This window comes from Manis pentadactyla, chromosome 6, assembly GCF_030020395.1.
Source record: "Manis pentadactyla isolate mManPen7 chromosome 6, mManPen7.hap1, whole genome shotgun sequence".
Taxonomy (NCBI): Eukaryota; Metazoa; Chordata; class Mammalia; order Pholidota; family Manidae; genus Manis; species Manis pentadactyla.
The window spans coordinates 550959-574906 of record NC_080024.1 but is presented as its reverse complement, the minus strand read 5'-3'; the positions used below and the strand labels follow the sequence as shown (position 1 = coordinate 574906).

The window sequence follows — 23948 nt, the reverse complement described above, 5'->3', positions numbered from 1 at the left end:
CGAGAACAGTATCCATGGAGTGACACGAGCCAGGAGTCCATATGATGTAAACAAACATGAGAACAAGTGAACAGTCCTGTACAGAGCTGGGAAGGGGAGGCCCTGCAGGCGCTTTCAAAACCGGCAACATGCGAACATCGAGCATGATTCCACAGGACCAATAACATTAGATGAATGTGCCAGTTACGGCAAATGGTCAAGGGGAATGTCTTTATTCCTAGGAAGCAGCCACTACAGATATGGGACAGGCCTGAAGATTACACTCAAATGATTCAGAAAAAACAAGAGCGTGTGGAAAAAGGGGTGGGTGGGATGACGGGTGCACCAGTCCACACAATTTTCCTTTAAGGGTGAAATTACATCAAAATTAAGAAGTAAATATTCAAATGTAAAACAAATGTGATAATATGATTTCACTCATTTTCTACTCAAAATAGCTTGTATTCTCAGGAAAACAGAGGAGCTCTGACAGCCATGACAAGAGGGTATGAGTGAGAGGACATGGGGGCTGCAGGGCTGCCAGCTGGTGAGGGGTCACAGCAGACAGACCACCAGCACAAACATGCTCGGGGTGCACATACACAGGAGACGGGGCGCACCAAGTCAGGTCTGAGACATAGCCAGATCCAGCTCCGGGACCCCTCAGTCCACTGGTCACCTCCCTGGCCACCCACCACCTCACCCGTCCCCAGGGACCCACGCCCGGCACTCAGGGCTGAAGCACTGTCCCAGAAGGGCAGCCTGCACTGGGCCCAGGCGGGAAAGGACTTCCCAGGGCACCCGACAGCTGCTGCCACCACCTCTCCCCAGGACAGGATGACTCCCACGACTCCCACTCAGCACGGAGCTCACCGCAGGGACCCACCTGGGTTCTCCTCTCTGTCTGGGAACTTAATTTGAACATTATAGTCTCGAGTAATCTGCTGGATTCTGGAACCTTTGGGGCCCATGACAGATCGATGGAATTTCTGGGGAATGGTACACTCCATGGTCACCTGGGCTTCCTGGGGGAGGCACAACAAGAAGGAAAAACAAAGGCAGAGGTGAACTGTTTGGGTGGATGCAGCTCAAACCACCTTCCTTTTGGTCCTCTACAGTCACTTGCAAGCACAGATGCCCACATTTCCGGAGGTGAGTCTGGTGGCCAAGGCACACCAGGGGCAGGGCCGAGGGGAGGCCTCTCTCTCAAGCGTTTCCCAGAGATGCAAGTGAGGATCGATGACACACCCACACTGAACCACAGCAAAGCTCTGCCCAGAACCACATCCCACTTCTCTCCAGCCAGAGGAGGGCCTCCCCACGGCACAGCGGGCGGCCCCGTCAGGGCCCGTCCCAGAAGGTGGCCGCACCAGCCAGGGAACAGGCACACACTGCGGCTGTGGCTACACGAGAGGCCCTGGGCTAGATCTGAGAGGTCCTCGGGACCACGGGAGGGGAGTGCCAGGGACGAGGAGCAGGCTGAAGCCCTCCAGAGGCTGGGGTAGAAAACCCAAGCCGGCTTCCCATGGCTTCTCCATGGCTTCGATTTGATGCTCTCTCCCCTTCAATCAGTTTTTTTTCTTTTGGGGACCGGAGGAGAAGGGCAGGAAGCCGGCTCCTTGCAGACTGTACCTTCAGACATTTTCAAACAGCTGCTGCTTGGAGGGAACACCTTCTCAGTGACTGCTGGCCAGAAGGAACCAGAGAGCCCCCAGCCCACATGGTCCAGCACGGCCTACAGCACACCCACCCGCGTTGCCCAGCAGCCGTCGGGGCCGAGAGCCCCGGCGGGCCTCCCTGGTGCCTACCAGGTCCTCGATGATCTCCTGGATGCGCTTCTTGGCTGCTTCCACACAGTCCTTGGCGCCCTTGAGGGTGACTCTGTCACTCTGTGAGCCGGAGCGTGGGAAGCTCACCATCACCCCACCGTACTCCTCAGCGATTTCCCGCAAGACCTGGCCTCTCCGGATGACAAAATGACGGTGGTGCCTGGGGTCCACGAGCATGCAGTCCTCAACCACGTTGTCCTGCAGCACGGAGGAGAGGAAAGGAAGTGGCCCCACCACGGGGCAGAGCGGGACACACTGAAGGCCTGGGCCCCGCCGGCCTTACCAAGTTCTGGATCAGCGCCTCCAGCTCCTTCTGGGCCTCCCTGACAGCGTCCTCCTTTCCTATGATGGTGATCAGGTCCTGGTCCTTGTCCTCGGCCGTGGGGAAGATGATGCGAGCTCCGGTGCTGTCACGCACTTTGCGGATTTTCCCACCCCCCTTGCCGATGAGGAACTTGTGGTACTCTGGCTTGGCGCGGATGTCAACAGTGAAACTTCTGGTTTGCTGCAGAGGAGGAGCCCACATGCACTTCCTGCTGCCTCCAGCCTGGCCCCCGAGCAGGTGAGGGCTGGAGGACAGTGGTGTGGTGCAGGCCTCCCACACTGTTGCTCACGTCCCCCAGACAGGACTAACCAACCTCATCCAAACAAATGGGTGGGCACCCAGACAGTACCTGCACTGCCCACCTTGATGGTTAGGACACATGGCTATCAAGCCCCTGTCCTGCCACTTACCGGCAGTGACTGGACTTCTGCAGGCCACCCTCCACCTGCGAGGGTCTGGTGGCCTGCACAGCATGAAGCCCACACCACACCTGGCTATCCCCAGGCTGGGCCCCCCGCTCCTCCCAAAGCAGACAGAGCACGCCCCCGTCCGGGCCTTCCCTGGCATGTGCTCCAGGTGAGCCTCCACACAGATGGCAAGCTACAAGACCAGCCACCAAGGTCCTCACCTGACACCAAGAGCCAGGGCCCAACAGAGGCCCCGCCATGGACGCCAGCCCCACTGGCAGATGCACCCAGGGCGCACACAGGGACACACTCTTCCGGGCACCTTGGGCCCATGGTGCCTTTTCTCTTCCCTTTCTCTTGCCTTCGCCCTGGCCACAAGCATGAAGGTCCCAAGGACAAAGTCGGCCAGGCAGACCGCACACGACAGAACAGTGCTGCCTTTCAGTCTCACTGCCAAGGGGGCTTCCACCCTTCAGACACCCCCCACCAAAGAGCGACTCGTGAGAAAGCACGTGTCAGGCAAGCCCAGCCCAGCAACACAATAAAGGGTAAGACACAAAAACCAAGTGAGTTTACCCCAGAAAGACAAGGTCAAACATCAAGTAAGGGTGGGGGAGGAATCTAATATATACACTAAAAAAAGGAAAACCCTGGGATGTCAGTCAATGCAGAAAAGCCCGACAAAACCCACCACCACTCCCACACCAGCTCCCAGCAAACTCAGCGACAAGCAGTCCCTCTACCGTGAAGGCGCATCTGCGAAGTCGCGCAGTCCACCTCACACTCAAGAGCGAAGGGCAGAGCACGGCCCCAGGCGTGTCAACGGGCAAGGCCGTCCACTCCCACCGTGGCTATTCACTCAAAACTGCACCGAGGCCAAGGCACCACAGTGTGACACAGGCACACAGACCAGAAAGAAACACAACTGTCTACTCCCAGATGACAGGTCTGCCTATAAAACTCACAAGGATCCATGAGAAAAGCTGCTGGAACTATAAAGAGGTGAGGAAAACAAGGCCAATATACAAACCCAATATATTTCTGTAGCCGCATTAACTGAAATCGAGATGAGTAAAAGCAGCACCTACTTACAACAGCACTAAGAACAAAATAAACAGAAAAAAACGTGAACACGCATTGCACGCTGGGAACTACAAACCACCAACACAGGTCACTTAAACCGAAGAGGTGATGGTTAGAAGATTCAAGACGCTGAGACGTCCACTCTCTCCAATGTGACCTTCACGGTCAACACAATCCCGTCCAAATCCAAGCAGGACTTCTGCCCTAGAAACTGGCAAGCTGGTCCCATAGTGCACATGGAAAGGCAAAAGGTCTAGCCAAGCCAAAAGCAATTTAGGAACAGAGCTGACAGGCTCTCTGGAGGCTGGAACAGAGCAAAGTGCAGACACACAGAGGGGTCTGACAAAGGGCCAAGACAGCCAACGGGAACGGTGGGTGGTCCCGGCCAGGACATTCTTACTGCAGTGGTGGTCACATGGACGTGTGCTTGTCATAACTCATAACTACACATTAAGAAGGGAGAACTTCATTATACATAAACTATTCTTAAACAAAAGGGTGGGGGGAGCCCCAACAGCAGGTTTTCTACATTGTGTATGTGGCATTTGACCTAGAAAGGCCCTCACAGAGGGACATAAAGACGTGCTTTCCCGATGTGCCCCAGAGAAGGGGTGTTTGGAGTTCTCCAACAAGAGGAGAGGGTGGCCCGGCACAGACTCAGGGACCCGCCCCCGCTGCCCAGGCTGGTGCCCACCTTCTCCTCCGCCAGGTGCAGGAGCTGTCTCTTGGCCTTCTCCACGTCTGAGGAAGGACCCCTGATGATGACGGTGTCGCTCCCCGAGCCTTCCACAGGGAAGTGGATGTGGACCCCGCCACACTCCTCCATGACCGAGCGGATCAGGCGGCCCTTGGTGCCAATGAGGGAGTTGTGCAGGCGGGCGGGGATGCAGACCTCCACCTCGGCTATGTTGGCCTGCAATCACAGCACAAGAGCCACATCCACATGTGGCGAGGGCTGGAGACAAAGTGTGTGTCACAGTCTGCAAGGTGCCAGCACAGCAGGACCGCATGCCGGGTGCTGCACAGGCACGCATGCGGGGTCAGGGCATAGGAGGAGGGCCATGTGTCACACTGAAACAGACTTTGCTTTTCCAGACCCTCCCTGGTGCTGCGGCAGAGACAGGTCCAAGATGCCTATGTGCCCACCTTTCCTACTAAACCCTTAGGCAAGGATTCTGCCCCCAGTCAAGACATACTGAATGAAGCGATGGAGCCCAAGACACCGCAGACAGGAAGTGAACAAGGAAGGCCTACAACTGCCCCCTGGTCAAGCCCCTGAGTCTGGGAAGACCAAGGTGCCGAGGGCTGGTGGGTCAAAGCCCAGGAAGAGAGTGCAGCCTGCACAGAGACGCCCAAGAACGGGAGGCGGCACACTGCTGTCATGTGTGGGGACTGCCGAAGGCCAGAGAAGGGCCAGCGAGAGGCTGCAGCGCTCAGCCAGCCCTGCACACAGGCAGACTCCGACCTAGCGCCCAGCAGCAGGAAACAGCTGGCCCAGATGAGGAGTGCTGTGACCCTACCTGACAGTCCTCACAGCCAGTCTGAGAGGAGCCTGCTGCTTTGAAGTGACCTAACAAAGCTCAGATTTTACAGGAACGCAGAAATATGCAGCGCCCACCAGTCATCCTCACTAATGTCTGGCACGCAAAAAAAGCACCAGGCACACAAAGGAATAGGACAAAACTACTCACAAGGAGGTAACAACAATGGAGAAGAGCCCAGGAAGGACCCCGATGTTAGAGCCAGTGGCCAAGAACACCGAGACAGGTACGGCCACTGCACTGCATATGGTCAAACACTGGACGCGCCAACATAGAGCACAATTCAAACCCAACTCCTAGAGGTGAAAAGACTGCCCGAAATAGACAATGTGCTGGAAGGGATTACAGGCAGATTAGACACTGCAGAGAATTAATGAAGTTAAAACTAATGGAGAAAAAAAATACTCTCCCCACCCTAATAAGCATCTGGCCCAAACCCCAGAGCATCAGTGGCGGGTAAGATGCTTCCAGACGCCTGACACCGGACAACTGGAGTCCCTGAGAGGGGGGCCGGGAAAACATACCAAGAAACAACGACCCAGATTTTCCCAAACTTGATGACAACTCTCAACCCAATACCCAAGTAGCTCCATCAACTCCAAACAAAGCAACACAAAGAAAACCACACCAAGATCCATCATAACTTGCTCAAAGCTGGTGACACGATTGTAAAAGCAGCCAGAGTAGAAGGCTAGTCTGTCTGTGCAGAGGAGCAAAGCAAAGATGACTTCAGATCTCAACAGGAACTGTAAGCAAGATGACGGTGAGGCCAAGCCCCAAATGAAACTTAAGGCAAATGCCAGCCACCTGAAGGCAGGGCCACAGGAGCTAGTGCCATGGCTGGTGGGGATGAACAGGGTGCGGCCGCTTGGGAAGACAGTCTGGTGGTTTCTTATAAACCTAAACGTATCTTCCTGCATGATCCGTAGCATCACTCATGGCTAAGCAGCAGAGGCCAACCTGAAAAGGCCACATGCTCCACAGTTCCAACTCCACATCACTCTGAAAGGGGAAAACCGCAAGGGCACAGGGAAAAGGTCTGTGGCTGGTGTGGGTATGGGTGTGACATACAGGCAGGGCACAGAGGGTACATTCACAGGGGCAGACAGGCAAGGATTTCCTAGTATTTAGATCTCCTTAAAAATACAGTCAACACTACTGTAAGAACTTCGTATACTGGCCGATGGCAAACATGCTTAGGGTGAGCATTCAGTGATGCTTGTTACTGTCACATCTATTCAAGAGGCAGACTGTCAGACTGAATAAAAAATCAAGCTGCCTAAGTGAAACCCACTTTAATATAAAAAACAGATTTGAGAGCCAGGAATACAATCAGGGGTAAGAGAAGTCACTGCATAATGACGTACATTATATGCTTGGGATGAGAAAGATGACGCCACTACAGTGAAAGGGTGACTGGGATGTGAATGTGATGAAAACTCTATGTTAATAAACTTTGACAATGTAGATGAAACAGAAAAGCCCTTGAAACACAAACTTCAAAGCTCAGGCAATGAGGCAGACCCTGTACCCATGTCCCGAAGCACTGCGCAGCCACAGAGCGGCACAGGGGTCCGCGGGACACCATGGCTGGCGGCTGCCCCTCAGGACCACAGCCAGGGAGGCTGTCGTCGTCCAGTGAGCTGGCAGGACATCCTGACTCTGCTCCTGGGGCGGGACACGGAATCAGGGCACATGGGGGCCTGGGCAGCGAGTGGGACAAGGGGGCACAGAATGGGGCAGAGGACATTTCGGGGGCGATGGGTATGTTCCTCCCCTTGGCTGTGGATGTGACTCCGTGGGAGTACATATCAAAACCTAGCAAATTACCCTTTAAACACTTATAGTTTCTTCCATGTAAATTTCTCAAAAATTGACAAGGAAACATCTAGCACCTTCATGACATGATGACTTCCATGTACCCACCCAAGCACCATGAGAGCTGAGTGGCGGGAAGCCTGCAGCAGGCCCAAACCCCAGACCAAGGCCTTCTCCCTGGTGAGTGAGGGCCGCCTGCCCTGCAGGCCTGAACCCCAGGTCCACGCCGAGGGAGCTGCTGAGGCTCCCACACCCGAGAGCCCGGTCAGCGCCTCTCCATTCAGCACCCCATTACCAGGTCTTTCTGGATGGACAGGATGCGGCTCCGGGCAGCCTCACAGTTGGCCCGCTTGCCGGTGATGACGATGGTCTCTGAATTGCTGTTCTCTGCTGGAAGGTCGATCTTGGTGTTGCTCTCTTCCCGAATCTACAAGAGGGCAGACCAGAAGAATCTAACATCTCAGTTGAGACAGAGCCCAGGGCTAAGTGAGGCTCCCTCCTTCAAAGGTAAAGCCAGAATGGTGCAAGGCTACAGGGCAAGGCCAGAAGAGCCCAGATTCAGGGGACAGACTGGCCAGTCACCTTTTTAATATTTGCACCTCCTTTCCCAATGATGTTCTTGTGGAACTGTTTGAAGATTGGGACAGAAATCGAATAGCTATTTTCCACCTTAAAATGAGAGAGATGGCACAATTAACTGTCACACTAGAGTCAAGTACCCCTTCCGTCCTCGAAGGCCATTTGAAGCGACAGACTCTGTCCCACCATCTGGTCTTCAGGGTCTATCATGAGGACAGGTGAGATGACTCAGCCAAGCTACCCTGGCATGTCCTCGTCAACAAACGCAAAGCCCTGCATAAACAGCAGCGACAGAACCTGCCATGTGTCAGACGCATGCGCTACAACCCAGAGGCACTCTGGGGCGGCCAGGTGCCCTCCACTAACACTCGGGGTAAGAGGGACTCCATGCCACACCCAGGACCAGAGCTGGCTGAGAGCAGGGAGAGGCCAGGACACACAAAGGGGCACACAGGCCCCACAGCCCCAGGTAGCCGAGGAACTCAGTGCAGGGGCCACCCCACTGGCTTGCTGCAGTGATACTGAGCTAAGCCCACCCCCGAAACTGCGGGAAGCACAGGCTTCCTGCAGCCTTCCCACTGATCACACCCACGCTGGCAAACTCGTCCTTCACTCCAGGTCTTGAGGAAGCTAACAGGTCAACAAGTAACTCCTCAGCTCCTGTGTAACTTGCTCTCCTCACTGCATGGGACAGTTCCTCACCCAAGTATCTGAAGACCCTCCTAGGAAACAAGCTAGCCCAGCACAGGAAACGGGGCCTGTCCCACTCTGACCCCACAACACACTGACGTCCGCAGCCATTTCCGTCAGACCAAACACCAGGTGCTCAGAGACGACATCACCACTTGCTCTCAGGCCCCAAGGAGGCAGAGGCACCCAGTGTCCTGCAGCCGGGGCCCCAGCCCCTGACCGTCATGGCACCACAGCAGTGCCACAGAGCAAAGGATGAACATGTCCCCTACCAGATCTGCCACCATCTTCTGCATGTATTTTGTGCATTTTTCCACCTCATTCTTGGGCCCTCTGAGTTGGACAATATCACTTTTTTGTGCTGGGTCTGGAAAGTTGATAATAACCTAGGAAGAAATCATCAGGAGTCTGAAATCCATTAGTGTTAAGACTGGATTCCAAAATGCCCAGTAACTGATCCCCCAGAGCCAATCAGATCACCCCTAGTGCTAAAAAGAACACCCTTGGGAAATTACCTCTGGGAATTTGTCGCGGATTTCACGGATCCGTTCACCCTTTTGCCCAATGATTGTGCGATGAAATCTTTGCTCAATGATTAGATCCTTGGTACGCTCATTTTCCTGAAGACACAATTGAAGTAGATGATGTCATTGGTGTTAAACCAGTGAGCAACTCCCCCTCACACGAGGCGTCCGAGAGCCCTGGGGACCAGGGTACAGCCCAGCACAGGCTGAGCAGTCGTGAGGTGGCACCCAGGTGCAGCCCTGAAGCACCCCCTTACAGGAGGAGCACCAGTTACGGGGTGCCTGCTCCCTCCAGCAGCCACCATGCTGCCCGCATGTTGTTCTTCTGCACGAAGCACAGTGAGAAGTGCTGGACCTTGGCCCGGTGCGCCTGTGGCACCGCAGGTACCGGGACCTTCCTCAGCATCCGCCTGAACGAGTACTGAAGGCCACAGGCCTCGGCACCTGCACAGCAGGGAGGACCCCTCCTCCTCCGGGAGGCGGGCAGCACCTCCCCGTGCAGGATAATGAACAGCCCTGACAAGCACTGCACCACCATGGTGCCCGACCTCTTCCAAGACCCCAGCAGAAGCAACACAGGACACAGAGCTGCAGCACAGGGCAGAACACCTCGGCCAAGCAGCATCTGAAGGATTCTGAAAGACTGATGACTGGCATGAGGTGGGCAGAAGAACAAGGGTTCAGCAGGGTGGTGCAGACACCTGACACTCCAGAGACAGGGACTCTGGCCAGCAAGGAGCTCAGGGATGCCACAGGGCAGTGGAAAGTGGGATCTATGCCCTAGATTATAGCTGAGAAAGGTGACAACTGGGAAAGCTGGGCGTGAGACTCCCCAGGCATGCACAGGTGCTGGGTGGCGGGGCCTAGGTGCACGGCAGCAAGCCTTGGGCTGCTCCTCACGGGCCTTCCTGCTCTTCTGCACAGGCCCACGCTTAGCCACAGCACCCAGGTGGTATTCTCACCCGTTCTTACAGGTACCCAGGAGACTGGCACATGCAGCCAAGGTTGACAATCATGTGACACGGTTATCTGCACTCGACTCAGGGTCAGGAAAACGTGTGTGTCCTTGCAGTTGAGCCCAGGGAGAGCAGCATGTTCCCCTGGGAGGAGGGGTGAGGCCCCACCTTGGCTGGCAGAGGAAAACACCGTGAGTGTTCTGACCCTGACTGCGCCTGAGAATCACCCGGGTACCTGTAAGAATCCAGGAGTCCATCCCAATCTCTGTGCTCGACAACTGGGCTGCGCAGACCCTTGGGTTTGGCCCAGGCCGGGAACCCCGCCAGCAGAGCCCCAGCATCTCCCGGCACAGCACGCGCGGCCCGGTGACCTGGGGAGGACCCAGGAAGCATGGCCGCTGTGACAGACCCTGCCGGATCCAACAGGAGGGCGGGCGTCTCTGTCCTTCATGACTGCCTGCAGACCGTGCTGCCCCACAGGGGCGGCTGACAGGTGAGCGCACGCGGCCTCTGGAGGCACTGGCCGAAGGACTTACCATGCGAGAGGCCAGCTCCAGCAGCTCCCGCTTGGCCTGCTGCACACCCTGTGGGTCCCCCTCGATGCGGACCAGGCTGCTCTTCTCGCTGTCAGGAGGGATGCGCACGGACACCTTGTACTGGTCTTTGATTCTGTTTACTGAAGGGTACAGAGAAATCCCGTTTGGGCTCAGCATCTGTGACACCCCACCAATGACCAGCCACATGACGGTACTGGGCTAAGACCCCGAACAACCTCATAGCCGCCCCACAGACAGAGATGATGGTCAGACCTCCAGAGCACAACTGCCCATTTTCCCAAGTGAGCCGGGTGTGCCCTGTACCAGCTGACCACGTGCTGGCACTGCCCCTCAGGCTTCAACAGCTGGGCTGCTCGGAGCTGGGGATGTAGCTCATGTGGGGTGTGACTGGGGCTTTAGAATAGCCGAAAGAGCTCAGGTGTTTGCGATGGAAAGACACATTTGGAAATTGCTCTCAAGTAAAAAAAACTGCTTGCTCTCCAAAAATAACCATTAAAAATCAGTAGCCCTCCCATGGAAGACAAGTCCCCCGTGAGCACTTTAGAGCCCTGTGGAGGCCGTGCTGCTGCCGAGAGGCTCCACTGTCAGTTCAGACCAAACTGCGCTCTTCGCTGACTTTGCAGAACAAGTGTAGGTTGAAAACCTCTTCCTGTCACTGTCTGGACAGAGCCCAGTGCCCATGTTAGAGAGCCAGGTCCCCACAGCTGGAGAAGCATCATCACTAGGAAACCAGGTGGGCATTTTGCCCAGTGTGCAGTACAGGGAGCCACGCTCCTTAGAGGGTCACCAGACACTCAGGAGCTGATGAACTGCTCCAAGGTGGAACCGCACAGGACAAGAGCCACGGGCACAGAAACCAGACGGCAGATCTCAGATCATGAAAGAAGAGAAGGGTCAGCGATGGAACTAGAACACAGAGCAGACACAGTACCCAGACCACACCGAGCGGCCCTGCGCTTCCTCAGTGTCTAAGAAAACACCACAACGAACCCAAACAAAAACCAGAAACGAGAAAGGTGGACAAAAGTCAGCTTCTGTTGCACAGTCCAGGCAGCACTGTGAGCACTGCGGGGGCCGTCCATGGGTGCGGACTCACCCTGACACTTCAAGTGGCCCCAGACACAAGCCTGGCAGCCAGCAAAGCAGAGGTGCCCAGCTTGACCTCAGACAGGAAATGGACTGCAGAGGGCAAGAACTGAAGGGGTGTGCTCACAGAGGTACCATGTCCACACTGGTGGGACCCTGCAACCCAGGGGAGACCCCAGAACAGGGTCCTCTTGCCTTCCAACAAAGCAAACACATGAGCCAGAGCTGTGTTCAGAGCTAAGCACCATGATGGACGGCCTTGCAGTCAAACTAACAAAGGAGCGGCTCTTAAAGCCCCCTGGGATTCCAGCACAGCGCCCACATAACGTTTCCAATGGCGCCCCACGTCTGTGCTGCCAATCTGACCTTGAGAAGTCCAACACTGGACCAGGCTGACAGCTTTCTACTTGCCCAACAGACAGCCTCTCCCCGCACCCCGTGTTGTCTGACTTGGCGATTCTCAATCTCTTATTCCCCAGGCCCCAGGTTCGGGTGTGCTCGGCAGGGCGGCCTGGCTGCAGTGGGAAGGGTGGAATCCTATGGCCCCCTATGGCTATGCAGGGGACCCAATCAGGTTCCCTGTGTCCACCTCCAGACCAACCACGGCCCGAGGAGGAGACGAGGATGCTCAGAAGCCTCATGGCTTTTACACCCCACCCGTGAGCACCACTCACTGTTGGCTCCGCTCTTCCCAATGAGGTGTCTGTGGAACTTGTGGTCGATGTTGATCTCCACATAGTCCATCCGGTTAATCTGCAGGAGGAGCAGAGTGGTCCACAGACAAGCGTAAGGCCATGAGACGTGCTGGGGACTGAGACACCAGCCAGAGCCGGAGTCCAGAGGCCGGCGGCTGCTGGCTTCTCGCTCCTCAGCTGCTGGGACTGTCGTGAAGTTGTCCTTCTGGCACCCTTGGAAGATCCCTCTTCAAAATAAAGGTCTCCTCTCTCCACACCTCTCCTGCCCCTGGCCAGCCTGTCTCTGAGTCTGTCAGCAGGCAGCCCTCCACCCCTGCGCCCGCCCACAGGAGGTCTGCGGGAAGCACTGGGATCAGAGCCCCTCACTCCAGCAGCACCTGTGGTCCTCGGAGGGGCACCTACCAAGTCCTTGACCATGGCTTCGATCTGCTCCTGGGCCACGCTGACATCCTCCGTGGGGCCCTCCAGGGTGATCTTGTCCTCGCCCTCTGTGAACTCGATGTGAACCTGCCGTGCCAGAGTGAGGACAGAGGCGGTCAGGATGGAAGCACAGTGGCAGTGCCCTCCGAGCCCAGGGCGCTGGCTGATCCAAAACTGCACAGACCCCATGAGAAGCTGCAGGGGTCAGGGTGCCCACAGCTCGGACACTAAGCACCGTGGTCTAATCACCTCCTTCACCAAAAATGGGGACTGCAAGATGCTTCATCGTGCCTGCCTCCAAAACCACTCAAGCAAAGCGATGTCAGTGCCCAGTGCTCACGACTCCGGGGCTGCCCCCGCTCAGCGTGCTACCTCCTCTGGTCTCATACAGAACGAGACGGTAACAGGGATGAGATTTTAATCCATGAAGACCTGCCCCCTGGTAAGGAGGTGGTGACGTGACAAGGACAGGAAGGGGGACTGGCCCTGTGGAGCAGTGGCAGCTGCTTGGTGGGCCAACATGCAACTCACAGGAAAGCCACCTGGAGACAGCCTGCCCAGCACAGGGGTGTGGAGGAGGATGTGCTCAAGTGCACCATCCTGTCTCCTCTGGAAAACTGGGAAGACCTCAAGGACAACATAGGTTGAAGGCCCACTGACCCCACACCCTGCAGCACTGCACATAGGCCTGCTCGTCAGAGCTTACAAACCACGTTCTATCACAGCAAAAAGAGACGTCTACAAAATACCATCAAACCTAGAAATATACATTCTCTCTGGTTACAAAGATCAAAACATGACACAGACATTTTAAAAATCTTATTCTGCTCTTCCTTAGCTAATCACGGAAGCTGAATGTCACACAAAGCTGGCTTCTGAAAAATGTGCCAGTTTCCAAAGTGCCCACAGGACAAACAGCACAGCACAAGGCCAACTACCCGGCAGGTCAACGATGTGCGTGTACCTTTGGCATCTGCTGGGTGATTCTGGCCAGGTTCTGCCCTTTCTTGCCAATGATGAAACGGTGAAGCCAGGAAGGAGCAGAGACAGAGGAAACCGTGAAGCTGTTGGCCTAGGAACACAAGGGAGGCCTGCGGGTTTGCTGCGCATAGTCATACGGCGGCCAAAGCCAGGCCACCCCAGGGTCTGGGGGTGGGCGAGCACCCCCCCCACGCGCCGAGGGGCTGTACCCCCGCCCCAGGACTGCTGCCAGGAGCCCACCCCCAGGGGAGGGGCACCGACCTTGGCGTAGACCTCCGTCAGTGCCTGCCCTAGCTTTTCGGGCTCCCCTCGGAGAATCACCGTCTCGGAGATGCTGTCTGAGGGTGGTATCTCCACGGAGACCCCGGTTCTTTCCAGGATCTCCTGCAGGGAGTTGCCTTTGGGCCCGATGACGTATTTGTGCTGGGACTTCTTCACCTCCACCGCGATGGTTGTGGTCTTCTTTTTCTAAGTGAGAGCACCGTTAAGTGTCAGAGGGGCAGGTGGGGACAGGCCGCTGCTGCCAGAAGGGCAGGGAGCAAGACGCAGGGCCCCGAACCGCAGCGGCTGAGGCTCATCAGACACTCCTCAGACACGCCTCTGGTCAAGAATTGGTTTTTCTCCTCAAGATTACCTGAGAATTTAAGTCAAGGCCAGACTGCTCACTGTGACTTGGAAGAACTGAAAATCAAGTCCCTTTCCCAAATTAAGGGACACGCTGCAGACCTCAAGCCCACCAATGTCGTGGGCCAACAGCTCACTCTAAGACCAGCTCTAAGCGGCAGCCAGCCCCCAGGCAGCCGAGTCCAGGGCAGGGCGAGCCAGCCCGGCAGAGCTCTGACCCTGTTCCAGAGTCGGGGCCGGGCCCATGTCCTGACTGGGGAGGCAAGCTCTCCAGGGATAAAAGGGAAGGAAGGGGCAGGCGGGGCCTTTACCCCGGCTCCAGATCACAAGCCCCGGCCTCTGTTTCTGCCCGTGGGCCCCTCCTCAACCGCACCTTCTCCTCATAGATCTTCCTGATGCGAGCCACAGCCTGAGCCAGCTGCTCCTTCTCTCCAGTGAAGACGATTTCTGTCCGGTTGACGCTGGGCGGGGGGATGTTGATGCGCGTCCCTGTCTCCTGCATAATCTCACCGACGAGTCGATTGTAAGGCCCCGCAATGAAGGGGTGGAATGCCTTCTCCACCTCGAGCCTCTCCACGGCACGTTTGTCCTGGGAAGGGAAGGACAGAGCATGAGAACACAGCCCCGGACACCAATGAAGGACACGCAGGCCTTCTAGTGGCCAGAGCCCAGGCTGCTGCACACCCACCATGCCACGGCTGGCCTCACCTGCTCCGCAGAGATGAGCAGGACCTCGTGGCGAGCTTTCTCGATGCCCTCTTTGGTGCCGGTGATCCGGATCTGATTGCTGGCATCATCTGGGCGTGGGATCTGGATTTTGGTTGCAGTTTTTAGCTCCAAGTCTTGCAGTTTCTCTCCATTTTTGCCAATAACAAAGCGATGGTGTTCTTTGGGAATGGCAACAGTTGCTGAGGCCTACGACAGGACGAGAACCAAGACTAAGAAAAAACCATTTTTTATAGGTTCCAAAAAAGCAAATTTCTCTGATATTATGCTGGCTGGAATACCATTCTTACCTAGCCAAATCCCCCCACACCTTTAGAATAGTCTCAGGTTAAACAGCACCTTTTAGGGGAAGCCTGCCCTGACCCTCAGGCTAGAGTAAGTCCACGTGTGCTTCGTTCCCATGGCCCCGAGTCGCACCTTCAGCTGTCATGATTGTAAGAGTGGTCATTCGTGCGACGACTCTTTGGCCTAGCGGCAGTCATCGTGAGGACAGGCGTGTGTAAGAGCACTGTCTTCTCTTCCACTTCAATCCCTAACGCCCTGGTAGGACACGGCGGAAGAACAGCCGGCACTGAGCCGCTGCTACCCGGTCGTGAGCTCTCCTTCCTGCCTCGCTCATCCCATCTGAGGAGATAAACGGAAACAACCCACCCCTCCATCCAAGGAGTCAAACTGCCAGAAACTAAGCAGCTTCCTGAGGTCACAAGAAAATGTGAGAGGAAAAGAGGTTTCCAGGCCTCCTAACTGTGCAGAGAAGCCATCAACAAGAGGACTTAAAAAAACGGGAAAGTATTAAGGTTCCCAACACTGGTGCAGCAGAAAGTCATGGGTCAGCTGGCTTCCCTTCTTCGCAAGGGACATAACTATATAGTGGACAATTCAACAAGAGAAACATTAAATTATACATAGAAGCAATAAAAAAGTGTCCTTACTTCCCAACTAGCACAGAAAAGACCACCAACTTACACACTATGGTCAAATGAGGCTTATTCAAAAACAGTTCACTATTAGAAAATCCATTTCTATAATTCATCATAGGGGAAAATCACATGATCATCTCCACCAAATTTAAATCTATTCATGATAAAAATCTGCAAGAAAACAGAAATCAATGGATGTATTCCTTAAATATGACAAGATAAACGGCTCACCCCTAAACAGCACAGTGTGAACACATGGGTCCGCCTACACATGGATCTTTCTCAATAACTACATGGAAAAACTTTGTGGAGATCTGCAGTGACTTGAAAAAACACCTTTCTCTAGCTTACTTTATTCTAAAAACACAATTTGTGTTAAGTGGCTGTTTATTGTCACTGGTAAGGCTTCCGGTCAAATGAGGCACTTAGTAGTAAAGTTTCTAGGGAGTCAAAAGTCAAGTGCGGATTTCTGACTGCACAGGGATGTGGGCATGTTACTTGCACTGCTCAAGGGCCAGCCACACTTCATGGGAGAGTGGCCCGTGAGGCTGTGCGCTGCCCACACCCTGCTGAACCTCCCTTGAGAGGAGACGCAAGAGCAGGTGCGAGGGCACACAGCAGACACAAGGGCTGGACTGGGAAGAGGTGTGTGACTGCACACCCAGGAAGCTGGGGAAACCACTGCTGTATTCACTTCTTACTGTCTCCAACGGGAAGAACACTTAGAGTCCAGAAGCCAACAGCTTCATTTAACTGACACTAACAACAGCTGAAGATAGAATGGGAATGATGACCATTTCCCAGAGGCCAGAGCAAAAAAAAGGTCATAAAGCAGCTAGATGCGGAGCCCAAAGAGGTGGGACCTGTGTGTGTCGGGAATTAGACACACCCACCCAAGGGCTCGTGCAATCTTAAGCAAAAAAGTGGACTTAAAGTTTGTATGGTAGGAAAAAGGACAGAAGGGACAGGAAAACCCTGAGAAAGAATAGTTGAGCAGGGGTGGCAGCTGTGTCAGACATCAGAACAGGACACTAAGCACAGAGACACAGCAGCCGGGCAGCAGTGAAAGCCCAGGACAGACCCACTTAATATGAAAACTCAGGACTGGATTAAACAGCCTCTCAGGTCATTAGGGGAAACTCGCAAAAAATGGTGCTGACTCCATAGTCTGTACCTTGCACCATTCTCAGTGAGTTCCAACAGATCAGGGATTGGAAGCATACCCTTAACAAGCACCAGAGAAAACAAAAACCAACTTTCTTACAACCCACAACTGAAAAGAAGTTTTCCTAACAATGGCTCAAAATAACAAGATCAATGAACTTGACTACCCAATAGCTTTCACACAGCAAAACATAAAGATCAAAAAATGAATGGCGCAGGAACCATTCCTTGTGACGTGCACTGCCGATGAATGGTTTCAGGAGCCTGACTCACTGAGCAAGATGGAGAACTTGCAGGTGACAGAAAAGCACCAAGACCAGCCCATGCACAGAGAAATGCAAGGTGCTCCAGTCACTGGAGATGCTCAGTCCTGCTCATCATAAAATGAAAATTACATGTACACCCAGCTACCTCCCAGACTGACAAAACTCCAAGTGTTTGAAGGGTCAGACAAGGCTGTGGCTGTCACGGCAAAATCACATCTGTGGTTACCCTCTGACCCAGCCATCATACTTCTAGGAAGCTACCCCAAGATACGCTAGGCGAGAGGACGGCACTTGCACAAGGCTTTCATCTTTACTGTGACGTGGTCTGTAACAGCCCGTCAGGAAGGCTCCCAAACGCTTGGCAGCAGGGACGCGTGACTGAGCTGCAGCACGCAGCCGCGTATGGGAATCAGGAAACCACTATCTGCTGCTAAGAGGGCACCACCAGAAAACGGGCAGGAGGAAACCAAGGCAGAGAGCACTTCAGTATGGCGGTAAAGGCTGACGGTGGTGCCCCGGCAGGGGAAGGACGGGACAGGGTGAGCAGTGACAGTTGAGCACGTTTTAAATAATTTTCAAAATTGAAAATAAAATAGAACAAATGAACCTAAAATACATCAAGATGACCTAAACAGAGACTTACTTCAAATGATTTTAAAAACCGACTACTTTTCTACTTAATCAGAAGTATCAGTCTGAACTCATATGACTTCATTCTAGAAATGTCAGAGTTCTTGGACAAACAGCTGATCTCAGGTCTGTGGGAGGAAATGGGTAAGGTGAGTCCACACAAACCCCTCCGAGTTAGAGACTAGGAAGTGACCAAAGATGAGCAGTCATGTCTAAAACCTGCAGATGCCAACCCGAAGGGGTTCCCGCTGGCCAAGAGGAGGCGATTTCAGCGAAAAGGATGACAAATAAACCCATCAGAAATTTCTGATGACACTAAAATGATGATACCAGAGTACCTATTTATTCTAAACATTTAGGGGAGAAGGATCAGTTACTTAGCCTGAAGTTGCCACTTGAATTGCTGGAGGAGGAAATTCCCCACAGGAATCCCCACAAATGCAGAAGGGAGAGGTCTGAAGACCACCGCCCGCACCCCGATGAGCTCAGGGAGTGATCAACATGACCCAGCTATGAAGCACAAGGGGCCGGCAGTAGCTGTGGGCGGGCCTGGCAGAGACCCCCAAGTCCAGTCTCGGAACCACCGCCAAGGACGCAGCAGCGCCAACGGGTGGATATGGAACCAGTCAAGCCTCCAGACCTAACCACCAGCTTTACAGGAGTAGTAATGGCCAGTGGGACAGGCCGAATATCTGCTTGTCTCAAGAAATCAGTAGCAGGAAAGGAGGGGCGGGGCCTGCTGAGGAATGAGCGGAGGGGAGGCGGGTAAGCACAGGCCGCCGGCAGCCTCCTCTGCGCGCTGTCGGGCACCGATCAGCTTGGAGACATCTTTAAGATACTGAGGGAATCCACATACAGACTGGGTGGAACACAGATAGACTATGAAATTGCTATTAATTTTAGTAAGTGTGTTTGTGTCTGGGATTTGCTTTTAACGGGGGCCAGAGGGAGTGGAGAAGGTCTGGGAAGTTTGCCTTCAAAGTATTCTCTCCCCATCCAGGGCTCAATCACACAGTATTTGGATATTCACACACCAGCAAATAATAGCAAGTCCTCAAGCTTACTCTGCACCAGATACAATGAGAAGCAATTTACACACATTTTCAACTTCCCACATTTAATGATTTAATTCTCAGAGGCTGGCGGGGTTAGGGACTATCCTAAGACCCCATGTGGCTGCATGATGGATGGGATCACACAGGGCTCCTCCTGCCCCTTGGCCCATCCTCTAACCACACTGCAGAGCCACCAACCCTGTGAGCTCATAGGCTTGGCGGCAGGCAGGCCCCCGTGTAACTAACTTGCTGGAAGCTCTGTCATGTGACATTTCACGCTCCCCGTGTCTCTTGGTCTTTAAGTGGTGCTGCTTCAGAAAAGTGTACCACATTTATTTGTTGCAGTGGCTCCCAATTAACTTCTGAGTGGAGGTATCAGACTGCTAATGACTATGTAACTGGTTTAAAACAAACAAAATCTCAACTTGCAATCTCCGTGTTGGAGGCCTGGAAATGTGTATTTAATAGTAAACACACTCAAGGATTCCCCCACCTTGCTCTGGGAACTGCCGTCTGCACCCATGTCCTTATGACACCATGCAGCAAGCTCCGCGTCTTCTATGGCTCAAACTCTGGGATGAGCCTTTAATTTCAGGTTATTCACCCAAATAACAAAAATGGTAGGTGTCCCAAGCTATTACTGATTTAGTGGCTTTTCACTAAAAATGCCGGGAGGCTCTAAATGTTGTCATTCTACCTCTGAACTATGGTGGGTCTGATGAGGTCTGAGCTTTGTCCCAGGAACCAGCGGCACTGTATCCCCCCCGGGAGGACCGGATCTGGGGAACTCCTACCTGAGTCTGCAGCCGGGCGACAATGTCCTTCCGGGCTTTCATGACAGCGTCCAGCTTCCCAGAGACCATGATGGAGAGGCCTTGGTCTTTGGCGAGAGACAGCTCCAGGTGAGCACCAGTCCTCTGCATGATCTCGAGACAGATTTTCGCCTGTTCACCTTCTCCAAACTGGTTCATGTCCTTGTATTTTCTCTCCTCCAGGGGTACATGGAACACCTGCTCAGAAAAGGTCAAAAAGGGAAGGGTCATAGAGCAAGAAGACTGGAAGGACATTTGAGTCCTGGCACTGAACAGAGGGTGGAGAGCACGAGTCTCTTCACTAAGCACCACCATGCACTCCTCTGAGGCTGGCGGTGCAGTTAAGGCCAGAGCACCTAAGGCCAGGAGGCTGATGCTTTGGTGCGGAGAACCGCCGCTGAGGCAGAGGAGGAGCTGGGGAGCATCTGACAGCAGCAAAGTTCAGAGAAGGACACAAACAGGCAGGTGAGGGAGGTGCTGGGGCAGGGGCCCAGAAGGGCCTTCTGAGACAGCAAGGGCCCTAGCACGGAAGCTGCCAGGAGCAGTGCGGGCAGAGCTGGGAAGGAAGGGCTGGATCCCCCGCGCCCCCTGCAGCAAGCGGAGAGGGCAATGACGGACCTCTTGCAGGACACATCCCCAGTGCTGACTCGGGGTCACCCTGGCTGCTCTGTGAAGAGGCTGAGCGGAGGGTGAGGGTGGGAGGAGGAGGAGCCAAGAAGACTCCCAGTTCTGGGCCTGGACCACGAGACGGAAGGAAGTGCGTTCAACAAATCAGGAAGACTGGGGAGAAACCAGCTCCATCAGGGACCCCCCCTAGCAAGAGGGGAAGATCCAGGAAGCAGGATCAACACCGTAAGCAGACATGAATTCAGAGAGAAGCGCTGGGCCTGCTGGCATCCCCAGTTCAGGTGACAGAGGCAGGTGTCATGGAAGCAGAAAGAGTATTTCAGGTGGGACAACAGGTGGACAAGAGGACACAGACAAGTTTCCACTGGAGCCAGGGCTGTGGAAGGTAAGGGCCATCTGAGCAGCTGGAAGCAGAGGCTGCACTGCATGGACTGGAAGACTCCCCGGGCCCTTGCTGGGCCACCGAGCACTAGCGGAGCCCCCCAAGGTGGAGGCTCACTGATCAGAGGGCCCCCCTTTACATGCCCAAGCAGTCCTTGGATGCTACCGCTGGCTACTCGGAGGGGCAGCTGACGAAAGCGCGGAGTCCGTACCTGAGTGATGATGGAAGCCTTGATGGGCCGGATCTTGTTACTCCAGGCGCCTGCGGGTTCCTGGGCGTTTTCCAAACAAGCTGCTTTCTCGGGGAGTGGAGGGAAGGCATCCTTGTAGGTTGGAGGGTCGCTCTCCTCTTCTGAACTTAAAGTGGCAACTGGACCAGCCAACAAAGATTAAGGCAAGCACAGTGCTTTCAGTATCAGATGAAAAAAACAATCATGAGGTTTTAACATCAAAACAGCACACCGCTCCATGAGAGCTCCCGCCATACCTCTTCATGGCGGAGAAAGGTCCTAGGCCCACCTCTTCAGGATCAGCGTGTGAACTCTGACCCTGTGAGCAAAGCCCTAGCTTCCACACACCCCCTGCAGTGAGTGGCCAGCTCAGACACCAGGTGCCCACTTCTCCTCTGATGGTGTGAGCCCCTGATGGCAGGCCTGCCAGAGAGATTTTTTAAGCCCTCAAGAGTTTTCTAATCCTGTTTTTAGAAAATCACAACTACAGCAATGTGTGGCGCAGAGCAGGCAATTAAATTTGCAGAACAAAGTAACGCTGCTGCCCAGCACTGCCAGTGAGAACTGCCTCTGAGGCCGACACCTGCTGATTTCCCATGGAAAGCCCAGTGCTGTACATGACTCTGGTGGGAACTGCATCCTGGCTTCCCCTACCCTCCACAGGGAACAGCATGCTTTGGGGAAATCAGGCCCTAATCATCCACCACTTCCATCTTCCAGTGTCCTAGTCATTCAGGCCTTTGTCCCATTAGCCACAGCTCCAGGAGCAGAAGTGTGAGCACTGTGGAGCACTCCGTATGCCTGAGGATGACTGTGGTGCCTGGAAATGCCACAGCCCAGTGGAAAACCCTGGGCATGATGTTCGCCCAGAGCAGGGGGTGACACAGACAGGCCCACATCTCACTGTGGGTTTGCCTCTACTGGCTGTGTGGCCACGCTGACCTCGGACACCAGTGGAGACCCAGGGTTGGCCAGTCGTTGCCCTGCTTCCCTCATCCAGAAAGGGGATGCAGACCCCACCGGGTTTGCATCAGGTGGAAAGACCAGGCCCTGCGGGCACTCAGTCCCAAGATAAGCCACGGGTGCAGATCTCCACCGCCCACAGAAAAGAGCACTTGAGATGTGGCCAGTGTGATTAACGAAGCTGATTTTTTATTTCAATTAATTTAAACTTAAGAACTGATATTTGATTCAGTCATTAGAAACACTTCACAATGTTTGGAACAACTTGGTGTAGAGCAATCTGCTCTTCTAACTGAAAACTGTCTAAAATCTAAATACAAACAAATGAAGGATTCTAGATGAAAATTTAGCATTCAAATCAAGTTGTCCTGTAATAATAAGTGCATGACAGATTTTGAAGGGGAAGAAAAAGAACGTAAAATATCAGTCTTTATTTCTGCATCACAGAGATGCTGACGTGACGATGTCTTATTGGACTCACTGCCCATACCCCATTCCTACTGAGGGCACTATTCCCAGCTTTGGCCAGCTGCCCTGGAAAACACAAGCCAGGGGCCTAGTGTCCAGTCACCATCAAGGCAGGCTCCTGATTGTTTGGGGATGCTTCACAGCCTGGATTTTAGGCCAATACACCAGGGAACAGCAATTTTAAAGAACCATCTCATTAATTACCAATGGCCAAATCCACTGGCTTTCCAGAAAGCTGTCCCCATTTTAAATCTTACTATATCCAGATTAATCCATCACTCCTGGCCAATCCCACCCTGCGTCAAGGGTAGGTCAGAACAGAGCACACAAGACAGGTGGGTCCTGGCCTTACCCCACAGCTACAGGGCTGAACGGCACTTCTAGAAAGGCCCAGATTGGACAAGGATTTGGAGGAAGTGGTGCCTCAGAGTGAGGAAGAGAAGGGAGGGGACATCACCTTTGATCTGTTGTGGAACCAGCCCACTGCGGTGTTCAGCGAAGCTCTCCTGGGTCAAAACTGCAACGGAGCTCATGGTTGGTCTCGTGCCTACACACAATCCGGGGGAGCCCCTGAAGTGGGAGGGCATGAGTCAGAGAACAAAGTCAAGTACAGCCGGCTCTCAGCTATCTATGCCCGCTGAGCTCAGAGTTTTACCCAAGGGTTGACCGTTTCACCAGCAAACTACACCTTATTTTCCTCACTTACGCCTCCTGCGAAGGTGACACACAAACTCTCACCAAGTGATTCAAGAGAAAAATGCAAGTCAAAGAGAGTCTTGGACCACTTCCCCTCAAAAGCTGCTGTGAGGAGATGGAGGCGGGGACTGAGAGGTTCAGGACGGTCTGCACCTCTCTCCCCACCCACAGGGTCCCCAGGAACCCACCACTCATCTGATCCAGCCCCAACCCAACATCGGGATGGTTCTCCTAATAGCCATCTTGGTTATTTTGTTCATTTGTTCATCCACATGCCTCTTGAAGCTTATAAAATGTTGTCACATGACAGTTGCTACAAAAAGTCAATCAGTGTCCTTGAATGTCTCATCCGGGGCCCAGGGACCTGAACAGACTCCCAGTGCTGCCTGGACAGTGTGGGCAGGAAGGACTCACAGGGCTCTGTGGCCGTAACATGAGGGCAAGAGGCCACAGGGGCGACCCAAAGGGGGTGCGGGGAGGTGCCTGATGTGTGCCCACTGGTTATTCTCCAGCATCTGTCTCCCAGGTGTGGGAGAGCTCTTGTGGCAGGCAGAGCCTGGCTAAGGCCACAGTTCCTCAGTTCAGGGAAAGAACTGGGCAGTCCTCCTCCAGGCCCTACTCCTGAGCGCATGGGACTCAGGTGGCCTCTGCAGGAAAGGGGCTCCCTGAGCACTGAGGCAAGTGTGTGAGCCTCCTCCTGGCCACGGGAGCTCCATGCCCACCCCGCGATGAAGGACAACTTGCTCTCCTCATACAGTCACGTACCTGGCGTCTCCTTAAATCACCGTGGCCAAAGTATTGAGGGTCAAGTGATTAGTAAGAATAGTGAGTTTTTGCATGATTTTTATATCTCAGTAGGACCCCTCCTCACCCAAGTTCAAGAAGACTAAAACCTCTGTGTCCCTAAGAGACGTTA

General features: G+C 54.1%; 1 protein-coding gene across 3 annotated transcripts in view; it reads right to left on the bottom strand.

Moving 5' to 3' along the window:
- Positions 1–23948, bottom strand: part of HDLBP (high density lipoprotein binding protein) — a 70092-nt gene that overhangs the window by 6364 nt on the left and 39780 nt on the right. For all 3 annotated transcript variants that reach the window (XM_036901302.2, XM_036901301.2, XM_036901303.2), the window contains exons 3-20: positions 22794–22906; positions 20888–21045; positions 19650–19865; positions 14803–15009; positions 14468–14683; positions 13732–13938; positions 13454–13561; positions 12472–12576; positions 12049–12127; positions 10268–10407; positions 8767–8871; positions 8524–8637; positions 7565–7651; positions 7278–7409; positions 4318–4536; positions 2092–2313; positions 1788–2006; positions 866–1004 (exon numbers count right to left, since the gene is read on the bottom strand). In XM_036901302.2, the coding sequence (XP_036757197.2) occupies positions 866–1004; positions 1788–2006; positions 2092–2313; positions 4318–4536; positions 7278–7409; positions 7565–7651; positions 8524–8637; positions 8767–8871; positions 10268–10407; positions 12049–12127; positions 12472–12576; positions 13454–13561; positions 13732–13938; positions 14468–14683; positions 14803–15009; positions 19650–19865; positions 20888–21045; positions 22794–22869 (2749 nt within the window). In that variant the 5' untranslated portion in view covers positions 22870–22906. The remainder of the gene's footprint in view (positions 1–865; positions 1005–1787; positions 2007–2091; positions 2314–4317; positions 4537–7277; positions 7410–7564; positions 7652–8523; positions 8638–8766; positions 8872–10267; positions 10408–12048; positions 12128–12471; positions 12577–13453; positions 13562–13731; positions 13939–14467; positions 14684–14802; positions 15010–19649; positions 19866–20887; positions 21046–22793; positions 22907–23948) is intronic.